The sequence below is a fragment of the Mesoplodon mirus genome (genome assembly GCF_964341445.2).
Source record: "Mesoplodon mirus genome assembly, chromosome: 12".
Taxonomy (NCBI): domain Eukaryota; kingdom Metazoa; phylum Chordata; class Mammalia; order Artiodactyla; family Ziphiidae; genus Mesoplodon; species Mesoplodon mirus.
Genome location: NC_138988.1, coordinates 68,240,657 through 68,266,876, shown reverse-complemented (window position 1 = coordinate 68,266,876; position 26,220 = coordinate 68,240,657). Strand labels below are relative to the sequence as shown.

Genomic DNA, 26,220 nt, shown 5'->3' with positions numbered 1-26,220 from the left:
AGAAGCTAAAATCTGTCTGGCTACACAGAAGTATTAATTCCAGTCGTTCTCACTAAGTGCTTAGCATCTGCCTAATTACAATGCACCTTGATGATGTGTAATTAGTACCAGATTGAGTTGTGTGTTCTGACTGATCCTAACAATCACAGGTACAGATGATCTTTCTGGCATGTTGTTGATGCACATTTGTCCCAGATCCCTTGTGGTAGGAGAGGTGGAATAATAATGAGGACGACGTGCATTACACAGGCTAACTCATTCCATTCTCACAAAAGCCTGTCCCCTATAATCCCTGTCTGTTTTACAGGAAGAAGGGGTGCAACTTGCCCAAAATCCTGCAGTTGATGAGCAACAGAGCAGGGGTGTGACCCTGGGCTGTCTGGCTTCAGTCCTTAACCACCCTGCTGCCCTGCACCCCATGATGATGCTGTTAGCAGAGGGCCAGGCTCCCTGTCCCCCAAACCCCATCTGTGCCCCCTCTGCCCCATGTCCCCTGCCTGCTCCCCCTTACCTGTATAGCTGCTGGAAGGAAGTGAGTGCCCTGGTCCCCCATTGAGTTCTGGGGCTCCTTCTGCCTTTGCCACTTCCTTTTTCTCCTCCTCTTCCCGGACCTCAGGGGCTTCCTCCGGTGGCTGCTCCATGGCTGATTTCCCCTCGGCACCACGCCTGCAGGCCCGGTCATAGCTCTGGCATCTTCTGGGTCTGAACACAGATGGACCTCTACAGGGCAGTTCCTGTCAGCCTGGGCAAAGGAGAAGACAGGGAGAGGTTGGGGAGGCAGGGAAGAGGATGAGAGGGTGATGGAGTGGGGCAGGACCGAGGGCCGCCATCTGGGGGGACTGGAGGGGCGCTTCTGCCGCTCCTGCCCCAGCAGAGCAGGAGCGACTCATCCCTGCAGTGCGAACCTCTAATCCTGCCATCACAGGTCACTGCCCCTCCACCCTTTGCCCACCTGGCTCTTGTGGCAGGTTTGTGGGGTTCAGAGCAGCTTCTGTTAGCCAGATGGGGTGACACACCCCTGTGCCACCTTTCCCCGCATCCTGCTCTTTGAGCCTCCTGAACCTACAGGAGCCACATGAGAATGACTTGAGGGGCTTTTTCAAATTTTCCAGTCCTCTTGGAGGTCCTGATATGCATCAGATCTCCCAACCCCCATCCTGTCCCCACCAGCACCCAGGCCCAAGAATCATCGCTCTCCTAAGCCACCTTTCTTCAAGGGAGTGGATCCTACCCCTCCTGTGTTTGGGTGTGGGAAAAAGGCACGAGCCCCTGCCACGCTAGGCTCACAGCTGACAGCAGATCTGCAACCAGACGCTCAAGGCAGAGCTGTCAGGCAAGGGGCGATGCACTCTATCCTGGAATCTGGGTTACTCGGTGGTGACCCCCGTGTCTACATCACCCATGAGGGGGCAGTTCCAACCCTCAGCAAGTAAAATACTGTCCACAGATGCCGCAGTCAGAGGGGGTAAGGCTACGGGTGCTGTGGGAGAGAGTCCTCCCGGCAGGGAACACCTCTCAAGAATACGGCCTGAGGGGCTTCCCTGGTGGTGCAGTGGTTAGGAGTCCGCCTGCCGATGCAGGGGACACGGGTTCGTGCCCCGGTCCGGGAAGATCCCACATGCCACGGAGTGGCTGGGCCTGTGAGCCATGGCCGCTAAGCCTGCGCGTCCGGAGCCTGTGCTCCGCAATGGGAGAGGCCACAGCAGTGAGAGGCCCGCGTACCGCAAAAAAAAAAAAAAAAAAGAATACGGCCTGAGCAAAGACATTGAGGCAGCACAGTGAGGAGTGGTGAGGGACCCTGTTGGCTGAGGCGTGGGGTGCTGTAGGAGAGAGGATTTGAAGGGCGGGCTGGGAAGGTGGGTTTTATCCAACACAGCCAAAAATAAATAAATAATTTATTAAAAAAAAAAAAAAAAAACCAAAACAGATGCTAACACTCTGTGGCTAAGCACGTGGGGAAACATCATCTCACATGTCCCCGTGGAAAGGTAAATTAGCACAACCTCTAAAGAGGGTAATTTGGCTACATCTATCTAAATAACAGGACACATTCCCTTTGATCCAGAGATACCACTTCTAGGTTGTATCTTACAGCTATCCTTCCACTGAAGTACAGTGACATAAAGTATTAGCACAAGGTTACTCATTACAGTATTACTTGACCAGTATGTGTGGGGAACAAGCTAGATGTCCATTAACAGGGGACAGCCATAAACAAGAATGATGATGTTTATGGACTGATTTGGGAGTATCTCTAAGATATGTTAATAAGGGAAGAAAGCAATATGCAGAATGAAGTGAAGAGCTATACTTTGTGCAAAGAAGATACAATGAAGCTGGATTTGACTGTGTATGTGTAAGATAGCGCTGGAAGGCTGCTTAAGAACTGGGAACGCTGGTTGCCTCTGGGGAGGGAACTGAGTGTCTGGGTTACTGATGGGACAGAGATTTTTCACTGTACCTGTTATTTTTATTTTATTAAAAAATTTTTTATTGGGGTATAGTTGATTTACAATGTTGTATTAGTACTGTACCTTTTAAATTCTGAACTATAGGCATGCTACCTGTTCTAAAAACAATTTAAATCGGAATAAAATAAAAAAGCAAAACTTACAAACAATAATGTGGAAGATGAGAGGGCGTGATCAGTGTTAAATTGCTCAAGTCCTTTTATTTTTCAGGAGACAACTGGAGATGTTGATAAACTTTACAGTTCAGTCAAATGTACACGGAAAAATTTCAAAGGTAACCACTAAGACACTGTAAATAGAGTGTATAATTTCCAAATTATTGCAGCAGAATGGGAAAACTTGGGAGAAGTCATGTAAAATTCTAGTTTTCGGACTGAGAAAGTCTCACAGAGACATTACAACCAAATGCAACGTAGGGTGGTGGACTGGATCCTGGAACAGAAAGAGGACAGTGGTGGAAAACTGGGAAGTTCCAAGTAAAATCTGCTTAGTTTAGTTAATAGCATTGTACCAGCATTATTTCTTAGTTTTGGTAAGTTTGGTAATCTTTACAATATTTCTGTAACCCTAGACTTTTTCAAAATAGAGTTTTTAAAAAAAGCTTAAAAAAATCTGGCTTTCTGGCTTCTTTTTTGGAGGGAGTGGGGGGACCGCACTGCACAGCTTGTGGGATCTTAGTTCCCTGACCAGGGACTGAACCCACACCCTCCGCAGTGAAAGTGTGGAGTCCTAACCACTGGACCGCCAAGGGACTTCCCTGGCTTCTCTTGAAAATAGGGCAAAACTGGCCTGCATGCCCCTAGCCCCCACTCCCCACCCCGCCACCCAGGGGCTAGGCAGTGGCGGTCCCTTTACCTGGAATCATGCTCTCCACTGGCAGTGTCTTCACTGCTTCCAGCTGTCACTCCTAGGCTGCTTTACTCATTCACGATGCATGAACTGTCCCCATTTGCAGGGATGTGAGTCTGGTTAGCATAAATTGGTTCCTCAAGGATCAATCCCTGATCATCCCTGAGCATTAAACCTGGGAATCACCAGACCCAGAGCAAGGGAAATGCTCAGAGGTGCAGTTCCCGCCACATGGTTCTGACGAGGAACGAGAAGCCGCCACCTGGGGCAGTCACTTCCAGCTGCTACCCAATTCCAATTCCCCTTCTTTCTCACTGAGTCCCCATTTTCTCTGGATCAGCCACGTGCCTAGCTACACACTCAATTTCCCAAACTCTCTGGAAGCTACAGTGTTCATGTGATGATTCTGACCAACAATATGTAAACAGAAATCTAGGGATTTCCCTGGTGGTCCAGTGGTTAAGACTTCGCCTTCCAATGCAGGGGGTGCAGGTCTGATCCCTGGTCGGGGCGCTAAGATGCCTTGCGGCCAAAAAACCCCCCTAAAACATAAAACAGAAGCAGTATTGCAACAAATTCAATAAAGACTTAAAAAGAAAGAAATCTACTAGAAGGTCTTCTGGAAACAGAGGTCAAGAGGGTGGGGCAGAAAGGAGGAAGGAGCCGGGTCACCGCAGCATCACGGAGCTGCTGAACTAACCCTAGAATGCCTGTCTACAGACTACTTATTAGGTGGGAAAAAAAATTTTTTTTTAAATTTATTTATTTGGCTGTGCCGGGTCTTAGTTGTGGCATGCGGGATCTTTAGTTGCAGCATGGATGTGGGATCTAGTTCCCTGACCAAGGATTGAACCTGGAATCCCTGCATTGGGAGCACAGAGTCTTAACCACTGGACCATCAGGGGAGTCCCTAGGTGGAAAAATTAAATGCCTATTTCACAAGGCGCTGTTTGTCAGATTTCGGTTTCGTGCAGTTGAACACAATCCTGACTGAAATAGCAGCAGGATAAAAGAGGAGAGTGGGACTGGGGGGAGGGGGTTGGTGACAGCACTGTAAAGGACCTCGGTGATCACCAAGAGCAGTGTGTGACCGTCGTGGCTCGTATAAAATGCTCTACAAAAATCGGCGATTATCTAAATAACAAGGACCACAGACGCTGATTCCTCATGCTCCACAGGACTGAAAAGCCTGGAAGTGGAGGAGGCAGGGGCAGGTGAGTGGTGAGAGACCCTCAACCAGGCCTGTGGCTGAAGGGGCTACAGGAGGTTTCTGAGGAGCAGCATCAAGAGGATGGGCAGCACGGTGACAGAGGGGGCAGATGATGGGACACCCAGGAGCCAGAAGCACAGTGGTGGCACTGACCACAGGAGTAAGCGGATGAGGCTGATTAGAACAAACTGTTTGGGGATCCGTGTAGCCTGGGTGTCAGTGGACACGGGGAAATCACACAGGCTGTGGTGATGAGAGCCAGGGAGAGAGGGGTGTGAGGACTGCAGGCACACCGGGCAGGTGGAAACAGAGGAGGAAAAACAACACTTCCCTGTCCAGATACTCAACAAAATATTTTCTCACACGTTCCCTCATATCCTCTGACGCTCTGAGTGACCCTGGGAGACGGGACAGAGGTCACTGTTGGGACTGAATCCTGGAGGGAGGGGCAGGAGCTGACTGAGTTCCCACTGCATGGCAGGCTCGGCCCAATCCTCACAAGTCCCCACAAGGCCAGCCCCGTGGGCTCCCCTGGGCAGATGAGGAAAGTGACAAAAAGCCCAGGCCCGCCTGGCCTGACAGGTGTCTCTCAGAGAACACGTGAGAGAATGCAGCAGAGGACCACAGGGTGCAAACACCGCGGGGCCCGAGCCCAGCCCGGCCTCTGAGGAGCTGTGTGCACGGGGCCACCTTACACACCTGACGCTCCTGAGCCTCAGCTTCCCTTCCACATATCAGCTGGTAGAACGTTCTTTCACCACGACCAGAGGAACTCTTCTCAGTTTCTGGGGTGCAAGTGGTGGCCTCCTGAAATCAGATGTGATTCTGGGCTCTGGCTAGAGCTCTGGATTTGGGGCCAGGGTCTCTGGATTCCAGGTGGATGTTCCTTCCCAGCCCGGAGCTGTCCCTTCTGTTTGTGACCTCTTAAGGACAGCAGCTGCAGGGGGAGGGAAGCTGCAGTCTGGTTGCTCTAAAACCCACACACATCCCTTGGGCTGTTGCTTATTTAGATGCAACCCCATGCTGGGGCCCATCCCTGCAGTTTGCCGGAAGCCATCCATTTTCACACAGCCCTGGGTGCTCCATCTACAGCTGAGGTCTGCCCATCTCCCCAGCGCCTGCCCCCACCGCTGGTCTCAGCTTGCCCAGCCAGGAGCCGCTTTATTCCCTAGGCCCTCCCCCACCTCACCAGGCCGGCCCACAGGCTGGGTTTTCACAGGTAGCTGCCACCACGGCCTCCACTCTCCCTGCAGTGCACCCTGTTCCCTTCTTCCTTCCTTCAGTCCTGGCACTAAAAATAGCACCTGGCATTAGGTTTAACCTTTATGTGGCTGAGAAACCTTGGTGCATGCTACTGCCACCCCCCAGCACCGTGCCAGTGCCAGAAACCCTCTGACTGTGTCACAGCTCTGCCCCACTTAAGAGGCTGGTGCTGTCCTCAGGACAAGGGTCCTGCAGTCAGAATGAGAGGGGTGCTGCTCTGCGGCCCTTGCACAGAAAACGGAGTCGCTACCAAAAGAAATTCTTACAAAAACAAATACCTGGGCTACTCTGATTCTGGCATTCACATCACACACATGTGTTGTGTGTATACACGCTCACAAAAGCCTGCCAGACAAGCATCCCACCCTCTTGCCCCTTCTAGGAGCTAAAGTTGGGCAAGGGGCACGACTCTATCCATTTCCCACTGGGCAGGTAGATTTCACGGGCAGAGGTAGTTAGGAGTTTAACCCAAATGACCCAGAGCTCCAGAGAGGCCTGGTCTGGGGCTCGAGCAACCAAGCCACCTGGGGCCCTAATCCTTCCACCAAGTCTAGTCATCCTCGAGGAACGGAGCTTCCCTGACACCCAGCAGCAGGCTGTATGCTCTGAGTGGGGTTACTCTGTGTCAGGCCCCATTCAGCTGTGATGCATCCTGTCAGGCCTCTCCCTGCACCAGAGCCTAAGGTGGGTCACAGCTCCGAGCCTCAGGTCCACCATCTCCATCACAATGGTACCAGCTTCCAATTCTCCAAGGGTTTATAATACACCAAGCTGTGTGTATACTGACACATCTAATCCTCACAATAGCCCTAAGAGTCGGGTGCTATTACTATCTCCATTTAACTGATGAGGAAACTGTGGCACAGAGAGGGAAAGTAATTGACTCAAGGTCACACAGTAACTGAAGGAGCAGGATTTGAGTCCAGGTAGGTTGGCTCAAGTCTTAATCACTATGCTGTGCCTTGCATGTGGTGCTGGGTAAGACTGGACCAGAAGCTGGTAAGTCCTTGCCCTGTTGGATCTGGAAGCTGCTCTTAGCCTCAGTCTGGAGCCATCATCCCTGAATCCTTTGTCTAGATGCCAAGAACTGCTTCTGTCAAGAACACCCTGGTTAAAGCCCTTCTGAATACTCCCTGCCAGAAAATAACTGCTGTGTGCTAAAGACAGCCACAGGCTCTGGTCCCCGGCTCCCTCCCCAGCTCACCCCACTCGCCTTGTGTGCAGCATCACTCTCTGAACACAGAGGCTCGCACCAGCCTCAGCCTGGAATGCCATCCCCACCACTAGCTAAGGCCTACTTTCCTTCCAGACCTGCCTGCACCTCCTCCTTTAGGAAGCTCCCCTTGACTAGTCCTATTCTGTTCCTTCCTACTGCAACCCTGACTCAGGCTCTCCAGATCTGCTGTTACCACATCAAACTGCAACGTCTGTTAGCTGGTCTGTTCTCACCATGTTACCAGTTTCCCACACAATGCCCTCTATCTATCTTGCAGAGGTAGGTCCCTGGCACCTCACACGGTGCCAGGCATTTAATGGGTGCTCAACGTACACTCTCTGAATGAACAAACAGACTAAACACATTAACCTCAGCCGCACTGTGTCCAGTTGTAACAGTTGCCCCTATATGAGTTTTCACCTATTACTGTATTACTGCCCTTGAGATGCAGTGAGTACCCCGCAGAAGTTCATTCCACAGGCTTGTGTGTCAGGCCTGGGTTCAAACCCCGGCTCTGCCCCCCCTCTCTGTGACTTGGGGGAGACGCTAACCCTTCCGTTTCTCAGCCCTAAAGCTGGCCTACTACTACCACCTAACCTGAGCGGCTGTCATGCGGATGAGATAACCACCCGCAAATGCTTAACAGGGCTGGGTGTAAACACCTAACAAATGGGGCTGTGGCTACTGCTACTGTCATCACTCCTGGCTTGCCTTAGGGGGTGACATGGAGCAAGTGATATTCCAGGTCTATTCCAGGGACCTAAACCCAGAATTTCCCAATTCCCTGCCTTACGGTCAACGGTGAGAAGGGAGAGCTGACAGGGCGCCCTGCTCTGGGTTTGCGTTTCTTTCAGAGAGATGGGCCCGGACCCTTCTCCACCTCTGCGCCTTCCCCCGCCCCTTGGGACGACCTAGTAGCTGCATTTCCTCCTTCCCTCACTGCAGGGGGATGAGGAGCAGCAGCCTCTGGTTACAGGGCCGAAGAGTGTTTAGGATCAGAGAGGCCATGGGAGTGGGGCCTGGCCAACTCACTCCCCAGCTTCCCTATCTGTCATTAATCCAGTACTGACCCAGTGCCCTGGGTTTCCAGACCAGCAGCTCCACGGTGCTCTCTGCTCCCATTTGTCAATCTCTCGGTCACGCTACTCCCCTCAGGGCACGTGAGAGGCCTGTGTGGCCTTGGAATGGATTCACCCCAGCAGGTGCCCTGAGGCCAACACCCCAGGAGTAGCCTGGGAGCTGGTTTTGTGCAGAGAGTATGGGAACCAGAGGAAAGTCTGCCAGGCCCTCCCCCCGCCACCCATTCTAGAATTCTTCCAATTCCACCAAGAGCCAGCCTGTCAGCCCTGTGGAGTGGAGCTAAGCTACAATAAAAGGAGAAGCCGGCCTCCTTTTATTGTACCTCCTCAGGGAGCTACTGAGAACGTGCCCAGAGAAGAGATCATAGTGGGCAGGAGGGCTCCTCAGCTGAGACCAGCGAGGGGCCTGACGGGCGGCCGGCTTCCGGCCACTGACCCCCACGCAGGTCAATGCGCCGAGCTGCCACGGACTGTCAGCAGCAGAGGACTGAGGAGATACTAAAAGTCTTGTCTTCACAGACAACAGAACCACAGCGATGTCAAAACATGCACAAAATGCACAGGAACAAAACCGGAAAGACATGACCCAAACTGTTAATGGTGCTTCCCTCTGAGGGGTGATTCTTATTTTCTTAACTATATTTTTCCGTGTTCTTCAAATTCTTTACAATGAGCATGGGATGCTTTCATGATGGGGGGAAGAGAGGGAGGTATGTTTACAAGTGTTTTGAAGAAAGAAAACTGAATAATACACTGAAAGGTACTGAGGAGGTAAAAGAAGGGCCTGCCCAGAAGCGAGCCAGGCCTCTCCTTGGCAGCCTGAGAGCTGAGGACCCTCCCTGCTCAGAGAAGGCTTTGGAGGTAAGGGCAGGGGTGCCAAGAGGCAGAGGGCCACAGCCGGGGACCTTTCCAGAACCTTCTCACCCGAGGACCTCAGGAGCTACAGCTGCTGATGCCGCCAGTGCCCTCCGCTCTTCCTCTGGTGCCGGCTGCTGCCAGCTGTTTTCATTCACTCAGTTAACACGTATTTGTTAAGCACTCACCATCATGTGCCCAACACAAACACCTAACTGTGAACGATGACCAGGGCGCTGAAAGGCCAACCAACACCGCCACATGAGCCTAGTGTGGCTGGTCGGGGAGGGGGTCCCGAGGACGTGGTCCCTGGCTAAGAGGCAGGCAGGTGGGGGGACAGAGACCCCAAGAAGGGAGGAGGACGGCACAGAACCTCTAAGGGGTAGAAAGAAGGGCTGCGCGGATGGCGTGCTGAGAGCACGGGGCGGCCGGTCTGGCTGAGGCTGGAGATCACCTGGGGCCTTGAAGGGCAAGTGAAGGATGTGGCTGTTTATCCGAAGGGCAGCGGAGAGCCTAGGAGGGCTATGAAGAGGATGGGCAGGGCGAGAGCAGCATTTGGAAACGAACTGGAGATGATTTCAGCTGGATTCCGAGAGGCCAGGGTGACAGCAAACCCAGCTGGGGTGTTGGCGGGAGCGAGAAGGCCACCTCCCAGGGCCCTGGAGGGCTGGGTGCAGGAAGCAGCCTCCCGTTCCATTCCCGGGAGGATCCGGGCTAAGCAGCCGAGGCATGGGGCCCTTACACAGATTTGAGTGCATCTCCTGTCACCTCACTGGCATCCTCACTGAGGAGAGGGTCAGGGCAGGATTAGATACTCCAAGATCCCTTCCTGCTCTGACTGGCCTGGGCTCCAGCCTCCCAGCACTGTTCTGGTCTTAGGGATTCCTGACTGCGACACACACACATCTGGGGAGCAAATGTGGCACCTGGCACTGCTTGGCAGGAGGCCAACTAACACAAACAGCCCCCACATTCCTGGGCCCGACAACTCCATCCAAGCCCCCCAAACTTCCGACACCCAGCTCTCGCCGCCAGCACACCAGCCTGTGCCTCAGTGGCCCTGCTGTGTGTGTGGGGTTGTGGTTACGGGGCATGCACTGGACACCGCTACTCATACCCCCCCCCTTTTTTTTTACATCTTTATTGGTAATTGCTTTACAATGGTGTGTTAGTTTCTGCTTTATAACAAAGTGAATCAGTTATACATATACATATGTCCCTATATCTCTTCCCTCTTGTGTCTCCCTCCCTCCCACCCTCCCTATCAGACTTGGACATGGGCCAGCCCTTTAAAGTTCACAAGGCGCCTTCATGTACGTGACCTCACTTAGTGTGTTGAGCACCTACACTGGACTATTTCATCCTAACGCTCCGGTGAGCCTGAGGGAAGCTCTAACTCCTGCTGCCATATGAACAAACTGGGGGAGGGGACAGAGGCTGGTGGTAGGTGAGAGGCAGCGCACTGAGGGGTGGCCAGGCCTAGTGAGGGGGAACAGAACTCGGATCGGCCCAACTCTAATTGGAGGGGAGGAAGGCAGAAATGGGGGTCAGCAGGGCAGAGTGACTTCTGAACCTCCCTGAGGGGAGAGGAGACACAGAAGAGCCCTATAGCTAAGTTCTGTCCAGGAGAAAATGTGACTCCCAAATTTAAGCTTCACCTAAAAGTGATCATGTCCTTTGACCTTGTAATTCCTCTCACAGGAAACTGTACCAGGCTGTTCAATGCAATGTTATTTACAATAATGAAACCAATTTTTATAACAAAAAAAATATTTTTAATAATGAAAAAAACCCCAGAAATGACTCAATGCCAATAAAGGAATGGATAATAAATTAGGGCACCCCCAGAAAATGGAGTATTATCCAGCCATTAAAATCATGTTTCCATAGAATATTTAATAACTTGTTAAGTGAAAAATAGCAGAATACAAAACTACAGAGACAGCATGGTTCCCATAAAAATGACTAGAGAGGGACTTCCCCGGTGGCGCAGTGGTTAAGAATCGCCTGCCAATGCAGGGGACATGTGTTCTAGCCCTCCCTGGTCTGGGAAGATCCCACGCGCCACGGAGCAACTAAGCCCGTGCGCCACAACTACTGAGCCTGTGCTCTAGAGCCCGCGAGCCACAACTACTGAGTCCACGTGCCACAACTACTGAAGCCCGCATGCCTAGAGCCCATACTCTGCAACAAGAGAAGCCACCACAGTAAGAAGCCCGCGCACCGCAATGATGAGCAGCCCCTGCTCGCTGCAACTAGAGAAAAGTCCATGCATAGCAACGAAGACCCAACGCAGCCAAAAAAAAAAAAAAGGCTAGAGAAAGAATGAAGTTTCCTTGTACGAATAGGGTAGTAGGTGATTTATTATTTTTATGTTGCTCTACTTTTTTTTTTTTTATGTTGCTCTACTTTTAAAACTTTCTGTACTGAACATGTATTATAGTCATGTTACTTGACTCACCAAAGCATGGGATACATTGCTGGATCCTTTCTCCTTTACGTCTTTTCTTCACTTGGCTCCCAGGTTTTCCTCTGACCTCAATGGCTGCTCCTTATCAATCTCTTTTGCTGGTGCCAGTCAGCAATTTTCTTCCCAATCTCTAAAGGTCTCTTTCATTCTCCATCTACGTTCCCTCCCTGCATGATCCTATGCTGGCTCATGGCTCTCAACACCTTCAATATGCTCATGACGCCCCTATTTATTTCTCCATTCCCAGCTTCTCTGAGATCTCCACATGGATGCCCACTGACATCACAAGCTAACACATCCAAAACCAAGCCCTTGACATTTCCCCTAAAGTCTTTCTCATCTCAGTAAGTGGCAACTCCAACCTTCTAGATGATCAGGCCAAAATGTAAGAGTCAGCAAATCTGCTTGCCTCTGCTTGTAATATATACCCAGGATCTAATCACCTCCACTGCTAGGATCCTGGTCCAAGTCAACATCATCTCTTGCCTGGATTATCGCAACAGCCTCCTAACTGGCTTCTCTGCTTCTGGCTTCACCCCACTACTCTCCACACAACAGTCAGACCGATCCCTTTAAGTCAGATTCTGTTCCTCCTCTGATTACATCCCTCCAGGCGCTTCCTGCCCATCTTTACACTGGCTTGGAGGCCTTCCAGAACTGGTGCCCCTGCCTGCTACCTTCCTCCCAGGATACTAGGCACCAGGCACACGGCCTCCTTTCTGGTCCTGAACGCAACAGGCATAGCCTGCCTCAGGGCCTTTGCAGCTGTACCCGCCAGCTGAAAATGTTCTTTCACCATGGCTTGCTGCCTCACCTCTCAGGGCTTTGCTCAAATGTGACAGTCAACCTGACCACCTGATTTAAAATCACCCCAGCCCACCCTTGGGTACTTCTATTTCTCTTCCCTGCTTCAATTTTCTCTGTAGCTCTTACCACCATCTGGAGAGAGAGAGAGAGAGAAAGAGAGAGAGAGAATGCGCATGCACATATACACAAATATTTATATACATACATACACACACACATATATGTATGTATGTACCTATACATATGTGTGTGTACTTTTTTACTCATTTGTTAACTGCTTGTCTCTCCCCAAAAGAATATAACTCTACGGGCCAGAGATTTTCATCTGTTACAATCACATTGATCCTCAAATCTTAGAGAGGAGTGACTGGCAGGCAGTAATTGTCCAACAAATCTTGCTGAATAAATGGATAACTTCTTACAGCTGGAAAAAAGCTTTTCGTTCCCAGCCCAGCCTGAAGTAGCCCTGTGGATATCATTTGTCCTCAGGCTTCAGTTTTCACGGGGTATTGGGTATTGAGCCTGCTCTCCAGACCATTCCAGTCAAAAGAGGAGCTTATCAGGATTACGATCAATTGGTAGAAATGGGTGGAGGGGAAAACACACAGTCCAGAAGCAGCTGGCTGACAGGGCCTCCCTGTGGTCCGGGCAGCTCTTTTGCTAATCTGCCAGGTGACCTTGGGGGAGATGGTTCATTCTTCTTGGCTCCACTGTCCCCATTAGGAAGGAGTGTTGGGCGTGTCAACACACTTTGACTCTAAAATCCTCGCACAGGGTAGACCTAGAGAGCACAACCCAATGGAAGGAGGCCCAGGCCATTCACAGGCCTCAGCTCCTCTCAGGGCAGGGATACGGAGGTAGTTAACAAATCCTCAGGAGCCTTTAAAGTGTTTACACTCCAGTCCAGGAGGAAGATAAAACCAGTACCTGCAACCACCTTGGGGAAGGCTGCACACAAACAGGGGAAGGGGAGGAGGGCGGCTGAGTCCTTGGGGAGGAAATGGTCTCTTGCTGGAGGCCTCAGGGAAGGGTCAAGGCCAAGGAGAGCTGGGTTATCCAGAAAGGATCTTAATAGTAAAATATGCTCATTAGAGAAAACACTGAAGGGTTCAGAGAAGAAAATAAAGTCAAGGAATGGGCAGATGACTTTTGTTTACACAGGCTGAGGGGTAGGGTGTTCTAGGTAGGGGGAATGCAGGCTCCTAGGCCCAGGAGATGGGGGTGGAGAGAGACGCAGCAGAGCTGGGTGGCGGGGACCAGAAAAGGCTGGGAAAGCCAGGATGCAGTGCAGGCTAGGAGTTGGCCTGCCTTCAAGGTGGGAGCTCTCAACCACTCCAGGGTCCTGCTTCTCACTTCCATTCCTGAAGCCCTCTAATGCTACAGTCTCCCGTATCCTGGTGAGTGGGCCCTCCGTCAAACTAATTTCCATTCCTGGTCCTGTCCTGTCTGACCTCTGGTCACCAAGTCTCAGCCTGCACCTTCCTCCTCCCCAAAGCCATCTTCTCCAGACGAAGCAAAGCCTCTCCTTACTGCAGCTGTGTCACTGGAAGGTTTCTCGACCCCTCCTCCTCCTTGGTTTATCATGCAGCTCCTGAAACCCCCAATAATCAAGGTGATGACACCTTTGGATAAGGCAATTCAACCAATGATAGCAACTGCCCAGGTCCTGCTGAAATCCAGACCCTAGCATGACTCTTCTCTGTCTGGAGGTGAGAAGGTAGTGGGACACAGTGGAGAGAGCACTGGTGCTGGACTACATGACAAGTATACTCCCAGCTCTGTCTTTACTATGCTGTGTACCTCTGGGCAACCTTCTAACCTCTCTGTGGCTCAGTTATCCCATCTGTAAGATGGAACTAATATCCACATGCCTTCCGAATGGAAGCAGCCAAACTCAGAGGAGACATTAAATATGAAAAACATTTGTATTATACAAGTTATATGCCAAAATGTTAATGATAGTTATCCCTTACGGGTAATTTTGATTTCTTCTCTTATTGCTTATCTGGTTTTTCTATAATGAACATGTGCTGTGTTTAGTAAGCAAAATAAAACAAAAAAAAGTTTTAAAAGCATGATACAAACATGAGATATCGTTTTTTTTTTGTTTTTTTTTTTTTTGCGGTATGCGGGCCTCTCACCGCTGTGGCCTCTCCCGTTGCGGAGCACAGGCTCCGGACGCACAGGCTCAGTGGCCACGGCTCACGGGCCCAGCTGCTCCGCGGCATGTAGGATCTTCCCGGACCGGGGCACGAACCCGTGTCCCCTGCATCGGCAGGCGGACTCTCAACCACTGCGCCACCAGGGAAGCCCGAGATATCGTTATTTTAGAGAGTTCCAAGATGAAGCAGGAAAGCTGAGGAAGTCTACCTCAAGACACAACATTCTGGCACGTGCATGTCATGGGATCCTCTGCCGACCCTGCAGGTGGCACAGATGTGGTGCCACAGCAGGATGGCCGGAATACACAGCTGGGAGGAAACAGCGAGTCGTCAACTGCATGTCTGCCTCACGCCCATTTTACGGGACTGCAACACAGAGCTGACAGACGCCTGCCCAACAACATAAACAACCGTGGAGGGTTTAGAATGGGAAGGAGGGAAGGAGGAGTGTGATGGTGGGGAGATCGATAGTCTTTACACGATTGCAGTTGCTTTTAAAACAAGCATCAATGTCTTCTGTAATGAAGCTGAGTAGAAAAGCCAGGAGTCTCCTTCAAAAACGCCTTGCTTTCTCCCTAACACAAGCTCTGGGCCTCGCTTGAGAGAAATCAGCTCAGGAACTAAGGGTGAGTACTGACAGCAGGAAGCGAGGCGAAGCAAAGCGAAGCTCACCCGGTGGTGGATTCAAAGGCATTTTCAGTACTTGCTTTCTGTTCTCCCTTTCCGTTTCGAGTGCACACCTGTCTGCTTGCTTTCTAAAGTCCCAGATAAGGGCCTAGTTAACAAATATTTGGAAAGCAAGAAGTCTCCCAAAGAGGAAAGGGAGAACCAGAGGTGAGGGGGTGAAAGGCCAAAAAACAAGAGTTATCAAATCTCAGGGAGCCCAGAACAGACTTTTTAAACATTGAAGCACCTTGGAGAGTCAGAAGGTTGGCCCATGCCCTCACCTTCCAATTCTCATAATATTCTGACAGCAGCTTCTGGATTTTACACCTGCATGACAGCTTGCAAGAGCTCTGCGGGAGAAAACTGGTCAAAAACCTGCAATCTCACTCCTTAGGACTCAGGAGCCAGGAGGAGGGGTGTGTGGGACGAGATGGAGAAACGCCAAGATTGAATGATTTAGTAATGACAATTGGGGAATTCATTCAGGGAGCGGAAGGCTTCACACGTTCGGTCATGTCAGGTTCCCAGTAAGGGTTCCAGCCTCACCCGGCAGGAGGATAAAAGGGGCTCCCTCAAAAGAATCATGTAAAGCACCGCTGCTGTTCCTTGAGCGCTACAACCAGCGGAGGTGGGGGATCTGTTGACACTGCTTTCCCTCCAGGCTTCGCTCTCCAGGGCCCCCTCGGCCCCTGCCTGCCCGGCTGCCTGAGCCCTGGAGGTCCCTCCAAAAGGCAGGGCCCAAGGAGGCCATGAACCAGGGGCAGAAGAACTTCCCAGAACTCCCCGCAGGGCCCACACAGCACAGCCTGCTCTTTGTTGGGCTGCTTTGGCCCAGGTCCTGAATTCGGTCTCTTCCCTCTGGAGGCCTGTGGGGATGAACAATGTAGGGAGAAGCAGCTGGAACTCAGGGAGGCTGACTCTACTGGACTCTCAGCTCTAACAGCAACAGGAAAACATGGCCTTGACAAACCGTGTCTGGATTCAGCTGGAGCCACTATTTTCCTCAAAACAACTGCTCTGGGGAAGGACACCATGAAAGTGTGAGGACAGACGCTACTCACCGAGCACGCAGGTGCTACTTGCCTGGGGAGAGGCGCTCACCGGGAAGGTGACAGGCCGGGGGGGCCGGCAGGGGCCGTCCTGGGGAACTCTGGAGCTGCTGCCCGGCCCTTCTCCCTGACTGCCTGCTCCAGAACCTCCGCCCCAATCCTGAGGCTACCAGAGTAAGTACGTGGTGTCTCCCCACCCACAGTGAGCTGCTTGGCAAGGCTCTGCGCACCTTTCCCCCATCAGTACTTCCTGTCCCCCACCCCGGCCCCCAGGCACCCAGGCAGGCTGAGGCACTGCCTTCCCCCATCCCTCCGGACCGTCCTGGGGATTCACGGGCCAACGTGGGGATCCTGGGCAGCAACCCGAACATGGGCCAAGGCCAGTGACCTGAGGCCTGCACCTCCCTCCCTGGACAGGCAGGACCGGACCGGCACCAGCAGCTCACCTCTGTCACACCCGTGCGAAAGCTTTTATTCCAAGGGTGGCGGAGGAGTGCCCAACAGCCTGCTGACCTTCCTACGGAGCCGCCTGCCACGTGCGGAGAGGAGCCCAGGTGGGACAGGCACCCCCTCTTCCCTCTCTCCCCACATCCTCCAGGTGCTGGTGTTCTTTTGCTTCTGAGCACTAGTGCCTGGTGCCACCCTAACAGTGACCAGCCACCCCAGACAAGGCGGACTGGGTTGGGGGCAAGGGCGGGGCTTTGACCCAGCTAGAGCTGAGTCTGAACCCCAGCTCTGCCACTCACTAGCTGAGTGGCCTTGGGCAAATTGCTTCATTTCTCTGAGTGACGATTTGTTTATATATACAATTGCCCAGCCCAGAGAGATGACATAACTTGTCTACATTCATGGGGAGAGATGGCTGTAGAGCTGGGTTCCCAGTGCCAGTTTCCGGGCTCTCAGGGGTTTTCTGACTACACCAAGATGTTTCTCAATAGCAGGTGCAACTGACAGAGAAATTGTCTGTTTTCCAACATGGCTGTCAGTTACTCCCAAAAGTCAGTGAAAAGTTCCTTCCAAAGTTCTCTGCCTTAAAACAAAAGTAGCCTTCACAGACACCAACCTACCAGGTGACTAAAGTCAGCATCACCTTTACAGGGGCAACTGGCATCATCACGCCTCCTTATGTGAAGTAACAGGAAGCACGCATCACCTCTGCGGGCTCCCATAAGAAACGTTAACCGAAACCCGATCACAAGGAAACCAGAGAACAAATATGGAATGTGGATGATCTAGGACATAAGGTTAAGCAAACGCAACACTGTTAGCGATTGGTGAACCTCAGTAAAGGAAATACGAAAGTTCATTGCACTATTCTGTCAACTTTTCTGTAGCTGTGACCTTTTTTAAAATAAAAAAGAGAGGAAAAAGGCTATTCTGCTTTCAGCTCATCGCATGGCTCTGAGCCAACGAAGACTCAGTTGTGTCATGTTCAATTCTCTCCCCAGTAAGTGTCCGGAATATAAAAATCCAAGCTTCTCAGCATGTCATTCAAGGCTTAGCACCTCAGAGTTTTCCAAGCTCATCTTCCACAAACCTCTACAACCTGAATCATCTTCGTCAGCCAAAGCTGTTTATACGCTGCTTCCAGCCACTGGTTGGAAACCCATCTGTTCAGCCAGCAACTTTCAAGGAGCACCCTCCACGGACCAGGCACCCACCTTGGGTCAAGTGCTAAGGGGGTCCCAGAGATGATGTGCTGTACAAGACACAGCAGCTGCCCTGGGGAGCTCAGCAGCCAGGAAGCCCTATGACGCTCGGCTTTCGTCAAGTCCTGCCTTGTGACATCTCTCGATTAGTATTTCTATGCAAGACTTCCTTCCCAACATTTCTTGGGAAATTTATGTATTACTGAATCCCAAAGCCTGAGAAACATCAATTGAGTATTTGGGAAAAGGTATTATAATCCTCTCGTGAGAATTAAAGCCTAGCAATCAACCTAGGGATGTTACTGGTTCACAGGAATCCACTGCTTCAAGTCAAATCAAGAGCAAGAAACTAACATGCAGAGTTGAAGGTTAAGGCTAACATCTTTGGGAACCAAGATAGGAGTGCATAGGAAAGAAGTGACAAGAATTTAATCAAGTCCTCCTTGAAGCCACTGCCATGTTGTAAGTGTGTATTCTTGGCCCGCTCTGTTGCTAACAGTCATTCTTGCAAATATGTATTAACGTATTTATATACAAAGTATATACAAATTCTCCCAGTGGTATTCTAAGAAATAAGTTTGGAGGCAAAGGAAGTCCTTAAACTGGCAATTCTGACACGTGATCCTGTGTACTACTGTTAACGTTGTTAGGAGATCCACGCGTTAGGTTATTAAAATACTACCCAATAATGTTTACTGGCATCTTCTAGCATTTGACTATTTGCTACAGAAGAAATACAAAGAAATGATGAGTATGTGGAATTCTAGGACACAAAATCAGAGACATCTAAAATGTGAATTAGTAAAAGCAGTCTTGATTAGAAAAAGCAATAGTTAAACCAAAACTGGGGCAAGCAAACTGTTTTCATCGCTAAAAAAGGAAATGAGTTTATACAAAATGTAGCATGTACCTCCATGCCCAACCTGAAGATACTTTTGGACACACCCTTAACAAGTCAACCAACATCAATGCAAAATGAAAGAAATTTTTCTACATTCGGAACACTTGTCTATATCATGAAAAATTTTTCTACATTATGACATGTCATGAAACAAAGATCAAGATTATCAGAAAGGGTAATTAATGCTTTGTGTATTATATTTTATTTTGGCCTTGCCGTGCGGCTTGTGGGATCTTAGTTCCCCGACTAGGGATCGAACCCAGGCCCACGGCAGTGAAAGCACCGAGTCTTAACCATTGGACTGCCAGGGAATTCCCATGCTTTGTGTATTTTAAAATTTCATTTTAGACCCACACAAATATAACCAACTGATTCTTAACAAAAGTGAACAGCAATTCAATAGCGAGAACTCAACGAATGGTGATGAAACAACTGAAACAACTCAAATGCAAAAATTAAAAATAGAAAAACCTTGACTTATGTTTTATACCTTTTATAAAAATTAAGCTAAAAATGGATCATCAATCTAAATATAAATTAAAAGACCATAAACTTTTAGAAGAGAACATAGGAGAAAAACTTTGTGACCCTGAGTTAAGTTCTTAGATGTAACATCAAAAGCACAATTCATATTAGAACATTTTTTGATAAACTGGACTTCATCAAAATTAAAGACTTATGCTCCTCAAAAGATACCGTTAAGAGAATGAAAAGTTAAGCCACCTTCTGGGGTGCTGGAAATGTTTGCAGTTGGGTGATGATTTTGTGGAGTATATAAACGTAAGACTAAGACTAGTCTTAAGTAACTAGCCTTAGTTACTTAACTAACGCAGACTACACACTCTAACTATGGGTATGTTATACCCCTGTTATACCCCTGATAAATAAATGGCACATCCCCAGATTAAATAAATAAGTAAAATGCAATAGCAAGAAAGTGTGGAACGGGCTATGGAGAAATACAGAAACTTTAGGAGTACACTGCAGGAGGCTTATCTAAGGAAGTGATATAAGCTGAGATTTGAAAGATGAGGGGTGTTAAGGGGGTGAGATGTCCCAGGTGGGAAGAACAGCCTGTGCTGAGGCCCAGAGGCAGAGAGTGCCTGGTGTGCTAGAAAGTTTTGGATGAATAGAGTGTAGAGTTCTGAAGGGATGGGAGACGCGATTTCAGACACTCACCTTCTCTCACTGTGTTGTTTTAGAAGCCCACCAGTGAGTCTCTGCCTTTCTCTGCTCTGATTCTACCCACCCCCTTGCCTCAGAATTAAGTCCACCCTTAGAAACTAGGAAGTCAAGGCTGCCCATGTCCAGGCCCTTTATCTGTCCTGCAGAGAACTGAACGCCCCAGCGAAAAGGACAGCTCACCATTCCCAGACGGGCTCTGCGTTCTCAGCCGACTTGCCTGGCTTTCCTTGGCCTTCCCTGGGAATGCCTTTCCCAACCTGTTGGTCAGGCTGAAAGAAGTGCCATAACACCTACTCCAGAATCATCCCTGCTTCTCCCAAGTTGTAAATATTTCTTCCTCCGAAGTGGCCACCTCTTGTGTGGCCTCCATCACCCAGCTAGCTGTACCCTCACCCTCTTCAAGGGCAGTCTCTGTCTCCCTCCTTTTGGCATCTCCCCTGTGGGACAGTTGTACATAGTCAGTTCCCAAATCAATCCCATAAACAAATTTTTTAATTGAATGAGGCTCTGGCTAGAGGGAGGGGGAAGGGTGCCATGGGGGATCATAGCAAAGGCTGCCTCGGAAAATGTCAAGACTTTGGTGCTTCCAAATTCCCGACAGTTATTAACTTTCAGGATTCGGGAATGAGGAATAGAATTTCCTGGGAATTCCAAAAATTGTAAATTACTCTATAACTTTCATAACACTTTATTTATGAGTTTTTAAAGAAGAATGAGAGATCATAATAAACTGAATTATTTTTCTGTGAAAAAGTTTCAGAGGTTTTACTATAAAAGAAAATAAAAATATATAATAGTAAATGCACGCATAATTTATTACTCGGAACAATATAATGTGACAGGATTACATATTTTATTAACATGTAAAAATTATCTCTACCTGATATAGATATTTGATAATAGAAAATGTTAATGAAGAAAACATTAACATAAAATGAAAAAAATAAAAATCATTTAATGATTTAAGGATAGTACCACAAATCTTGAATATTGAAAAGTTATTCTTAAAGTGAAATTAAAATTTTTTATTTTTAAATTTCCAGACACTAAAATTTACCCTTTCTGGTGTGCAGTTCTGTGGGATTTGGCAAACTCATAGTGATTAACCACTGCCATAATCCAGATAAAGAACTGTGTCATCGGGCTTCCCTGGGGGCGCAGTGGTTGAGAGTCTGCCTGCCGATGCAGGGGACACGGATTCATGCCCTGGTCCAGGAAGATCCCACATGCTGCAGAGCGGCTGGGCCCATGAGCCATGGCCGCTGAGCCTGCGCGTCTGGAGCCTGTGCTCCGCAACGGGAGAGGCCACAACAGTGAGAGGCCTGTGTACCGCAAAAAAAAACAAAAAAGAAAAAAACAAACAAAAAAGAACTGTGCCATCACCCCCTAAAGACAATGACATTCCCTTGTGCCACTCCTCTGTAGTAAATCTGCCCACATCATTTATCATTAACTCCTGGTTTGTTCCCTCTTCCTGTAGTTTTGCCTTTTCCAGGATGTCATACAAATGGAATCATAAGTATATGGCCTTTTGCCCCTTCATTCTAACCCCAGCAAGAGTCCCCCAGAACCCGAGGAAGTGGGAACAGTTGGCAGCTTAGTGGGAGCCACGTGTTTGAAGAGCCAAGTTCCAGGCCCATAGACAGTTAGAGACTGGTGGCAGGAGTGCAGCCTGTTCCTGGACACGCCGTGGCACTGCCAGGAGATACTGCTCCAGGAATGGGGTTGTCATTAGGAGGGATGTTTCTGACCAGGCACCTGGCATCAGCTACACTGTGCTGTCCCTGGCAGCTTGTAACAATGTGAACCTTTGCGAGTAGTAAAATCAGGAAGGGGCTTGGATAGCACAACCAAGAGTTTGGGTTTGTTTTTATGGTAGCAGGGACTTTTTGAAGAGTCCTAAGCCTGGAAGTAGATGTGACCAGATTTGTGGTCTGGCTGCAGACTGGGGAGGGGGCAAAGAATGGAAGCGGGGGCCTCTGAGAGACTTTGGAGTAATTCAGATGAGAAAGGAAGGGGGTAGGTCAGGGAGGTGTTTGGCACTTGGATGACAGTACTTGGTTCATTTGGTACTTGGATTATTTGGATCTTGGGGGGACACTGGGGGATGAGGGGACAGCTTCAAGGAGTCTAACTTCAAGAATGAGACCCCAACCCAGGATCCACCCAAACATAAGGCAGGAAGGCAACAGCAGAATCCACCACACTGTCACCTGACTGCAGGAGTTTGTTGGTTGACCCGGAAGGTCCTGTGACTCCTCAAAGTCAAGGGTGAGGCTTCAGAATGGGCAGCCCTGGAGATGAGATGGACAGACAGGCCCCTGCAGACAGGTTGCTGCAGTCTTTCTCCCTATGTCCAGCACATGGTTGTTTCTGGCCCCAGGAAGCCCTGCCTTGTGCTGCATGGAGCCAGGAAGAGAGCAGCTCCTTGGAGGTCCTTGTCCTTCTGCTTTCTCCCTCTAGTTGCTTCTCCCAACCTTGGGTTTGCATAGTTGTCCAGAGGTGGGGAAGCCAGGCCACTCCCAGGCCTAGACCCATTTGCGCCACTTGGTAGGGTGGGTGGTATTGACCAAGTACTGTCAGCCCCATGCCTCACCTGGCCAGGTCTGTGGTGTCCTTGAGGAAGCCCCTCCTTTAGGAAGCAACCAACCCGCACCCCGCCCAGTGGGGTCAGGTGAGTCGGCTGGGCTTCACTTCAGCTTCTCAGCCATAAAATGGGGCCACACCCCTGCCTGACAGGCTAGGGAAAGGGTATGACAATGAATGCTCAGGGCAAACTGTTCCGTACTATACAGAGTATAACAACCACCAGTGAGAAGTTGCCTTTGGCTCTGCAAGGCTCCCCACGACCTCCTCTTGTCCACCAATCTAAGAGGCCCCTTGCCTCCATCACACAGTGCAAGAGCACTGCCACCACCTTCTTGAAGCCCTCTCCTCCAGGCGCTCTGCCCTCTGCTGCTTGCTTTTACTTTACCCACTCCTGAAACCTCCCTTACACACACCCTTCCCTGGGTTTGTCCTTGGCTGGCTTCCCTTCTCACGGCACAAACCACCCACTGGGGTTTTCGCATACTGCGACTGCATCTTCCATCTCTGTCCTGGGCTGCTCTCCTACTGACGGTCTCAACACCCCACGGAGGCCTCGTAGGGCCTCCTAATGCATCCAAAATGCAATCGGTGATCTTTGTGTCGGGCCTCAGACATCCCTGACCCTTGTGCCCAGCAGAGTGCCTGGCAGGTGGCATGTGCTCAGTTTATGTGTGCGGAGCTGATCACCACGTGCTCCTTTCCTCTCCTGCCACCTTCCACCTGCGACTCCTCCAATGCTCCTTGTGCCATCTTTGGGACACCATCTCCTAGTCACACAGGCTGAAACACCGGCACCATCGGGTCCCTCCTCACCACTGACTTTTCAACCATCCACTGTCCCCTTCCCCTGACTCTGCTGCTGTCCTGGCTCAGGCCCTGCCCACCTCTCACCTGGACCTGCCTCTAGACACTCTCTTGCTCCAGTCCAATCTCCCTACTCCTGCTGGTGACATTCTTAAGCCCAGACATGATCTGTCACACCCCTGCCTACAAATCTCTGCAGCTCTCTTGTGCCCAAAGAATAAAATTCCAACTCCTTAAATGCAGCATCCAAGGCCTCCCACATTCTGGCCCCAACCTGTCAGTCCAACCACAGTGGGAAAAAGCAGCGAAAATAACTGACATATACCAAGTGCTTCCCACGTGCCTCTTAATCCTTATAATAATCAGGACTACAATTTGACAGAGGAGGAAACCAAGGACAGGAGGGTTAAGTAACTTGCCCAGGGTCACAGTCCAAACTCATAAGGAGTGTCCTGGGTCAGAACTAACAACCTTTTAATCCTTCAGCCTTCCCTGAAAGATTAAATCTTTAAGGTTGGGATATGCCTTAAAAAAAAACCTCTGCAGCAAGCTCCACGCTGCCTCCCTTACCTCCCAAAGGGCGAGGGGTGGAAGAGGACAGAGGGCAACAGGTGTTTCTGAGATTGAAATCAAAGACAGTGCGGGTTCTATAAATTATTCCTAAAATTCCCTTTTAGTTCCAAGAAGGAATATGAATGTTTAATGGTACAGAAGTTTTATAGTAAACAGAAGTTGTATTTTCTTTACATACAATTAACTACAGCATCCTGGGATTCCTGATTAATCAATGTACATAAAATATTCATACCTATTTTACAGGACCTATTTTACAGGAGAAGGATTTTACTACTCTCAAAGGTTCACGTTGTTACAAGCTGCCAGGGACAGCACAGTGTAGCTGATGCCAGGTGCCTGGTCAGAAACATCCCTCCTAATGACAACCCCATTCCTGGAGCAGTATCTCCTGGCAGTGCCACGGCGTGTCCAGGAACAGGCTGCACTCCTGCCACCAGTCTCTAACTGTCTATGGGCCTGGAACTTGGCTCTTCAAACACGCGGCTCCCATCCCAGAGACTCCCACTAAGCTGCCAACTGTTCCCACTTCCTCGGGTTCTGTGGGAATTCTTGCTGGGGTTAGAATGAAGGGGCAAAACCACAAAAACAACAATGATGGTAACGATAAAAGGGAGAGAGCAGAGGAGAGGGCACAGGAGACCTGAACATCAGAGAAGAACACTGGTGTGATAAATTCCGGAGGCTGCTCGGGTGCCCACTGGCTGGTGGGTGAGGTGTGCTTCCTCATGCTTTCCTCCATTCTGCCCCACTTACCCTTACAAGTACTGTATTTGTTTGCTTATCTATGTCTCCCCTCTGGAATGGGGACTCCTTGACTGGTCTTAATAACTAGCAGACGGGAGGTGCTAAATTAATGCTGAAATGGTGGCGGACCTTGCAAATTGGTTTTTTTTTTTTTTCGCGGTACGCAGGCCTCTCACTCTTGTGGCCTCTCCCGTTGCGGAGCACAGGCTCCGGACATGCAGGCTCAGCGGCCATGGCTCACGGGCCCAGCCGCTCCGCGGCATGTGGGATCTTCCCGGACTGGGGCATGGACCCACGTCCCCTGCATCAGCAGGCGGACTCCCAACCATTGCACCACCAGGGAAGCCCGCAAACTGTTTATACAATATCTACTCTCTTCTTCTCCCTTAGTTACAAAATCCCAATTTTATTTCAGTTGGCCATGTGTCCATCTAAAAGACTTCTCAGCCTCCCTTGCAGCTATGGGAGGCAAATGAAGGGAAGTGGGAGCTATCAGGTGGGACCTCCAGCAAAGGTCCTTCAGGGGGAGACAGTTAGCATATGTCCTTTTTATCTTCTCCCCACATCTTCCTGGAAACTTGACATGATGGCTGGAGCTCCAGCAGCCATCTTAGACCATATGCAACCCCGGGGTTGGAAGCCATGCACTAAGAATGGCAAAGCAGAGAGACCGTACCTAGATTGTCTCCCCCAGATTTCTTTTAAAAACCTAACAGAGAATAAACTTCTAGTGGTTTAAGCCACTGCTATTTCTGGTTTCTGCTTACTGGCTGCCAAATGTAATTCCTAATGAATTAATGAATAAACCAATTAAACTTGGTTTTCTTAAATTACTCACTGCTGACTTGCAGTTCAAAGGCCAGTCACCACCTCTAACCTCTGGTCCTTGTAATATAATGATAATTTTCCATTAATTATGGACATCAGGAAGATGGAAGGACAAAAGCAATACAAGGAAGAGGTAGTACAAGGTGGAGAAGTAGAGGATGAAGATGATGAGCGATGGCAGCAGGAGAGGAAGCGGGAAAATGAGGGGCAGACGAGAGGGGACGTGGGGGGAAGGCAGGGTAGGAAGAGAGGGCAAAGGGTGCTGGAGGAAAGGAAAGGGGAAGATGAGGGGCAGGTGTAAACCATGGAGAGATGACGGGGAAAGAAGGGAAAGGGAATGGAGTTCAAGTGTCCTCTGGCAACAGTCACTATTTAGAGAGCACTCACTGTGGGCTGGGCACAGTGCCATATTCTGTACCATTCTCTCTAATCCTCATCCTCCTGATGTAAGTATTATCATGCCCATTTTACAAATGAGGATGGGAATTCCCTGGTGGTCCAGTGGTTAAGAATCTGCCTTCCAATGCAGGGGATGCAGATTCGATCCCTGGTCGGGGAACTAAGATCCCACTTGCCGCAGGGCAATTAAGCCCACGCACCACAACTAAAGAGCCCACGTGCTGCAACTACAGAGCCCACCCACTCTGGAGCCCACACCACAACTAGAGAGGAGTCCGCATGCCCCAACTAGAGGAAGGATCTTTCCGCAAGGAAAGATCCCCTGTGCTGCAACTAAGACGCGACGCAGCCAAAAATAAATAAATAAATAAATAACAAATGAGGTGGGACTTCCCTGGTGGCACAGTGGTTAAGAATCCGCCTGCCAGGGCTTCCCTGGTGGCCCAGT

General features: G+C 49.9%; 1 protein-coding gene across 3 annotated transcripts in view; it reads right to left on the bottom strand.

Annotated features, from left to right (window-relative positions):
• PPARD (peroxisome proliferator activated receptor delta) overlaps nt 1–26,220 on the bottom strand; it is a 75,016-nt gene that overhangs the window by 14,427 nt on the left and 34,369 nt on the right. For all 3 annotated transcript variants that reach the window (XM_082637471.1, XM_082637469.1, XM_082637470.1), the window contains one exon: nt 512–742. In XM_082637471.1, the coding sequence (XP_082493597.1) occupies nt 512–641 (130 nt within the window). In that variant the 5' untranslated portion in view covers nt 642–742. The remainder of the gene's footprint in view (nt 1–511; nt 743–26,220) is intronic.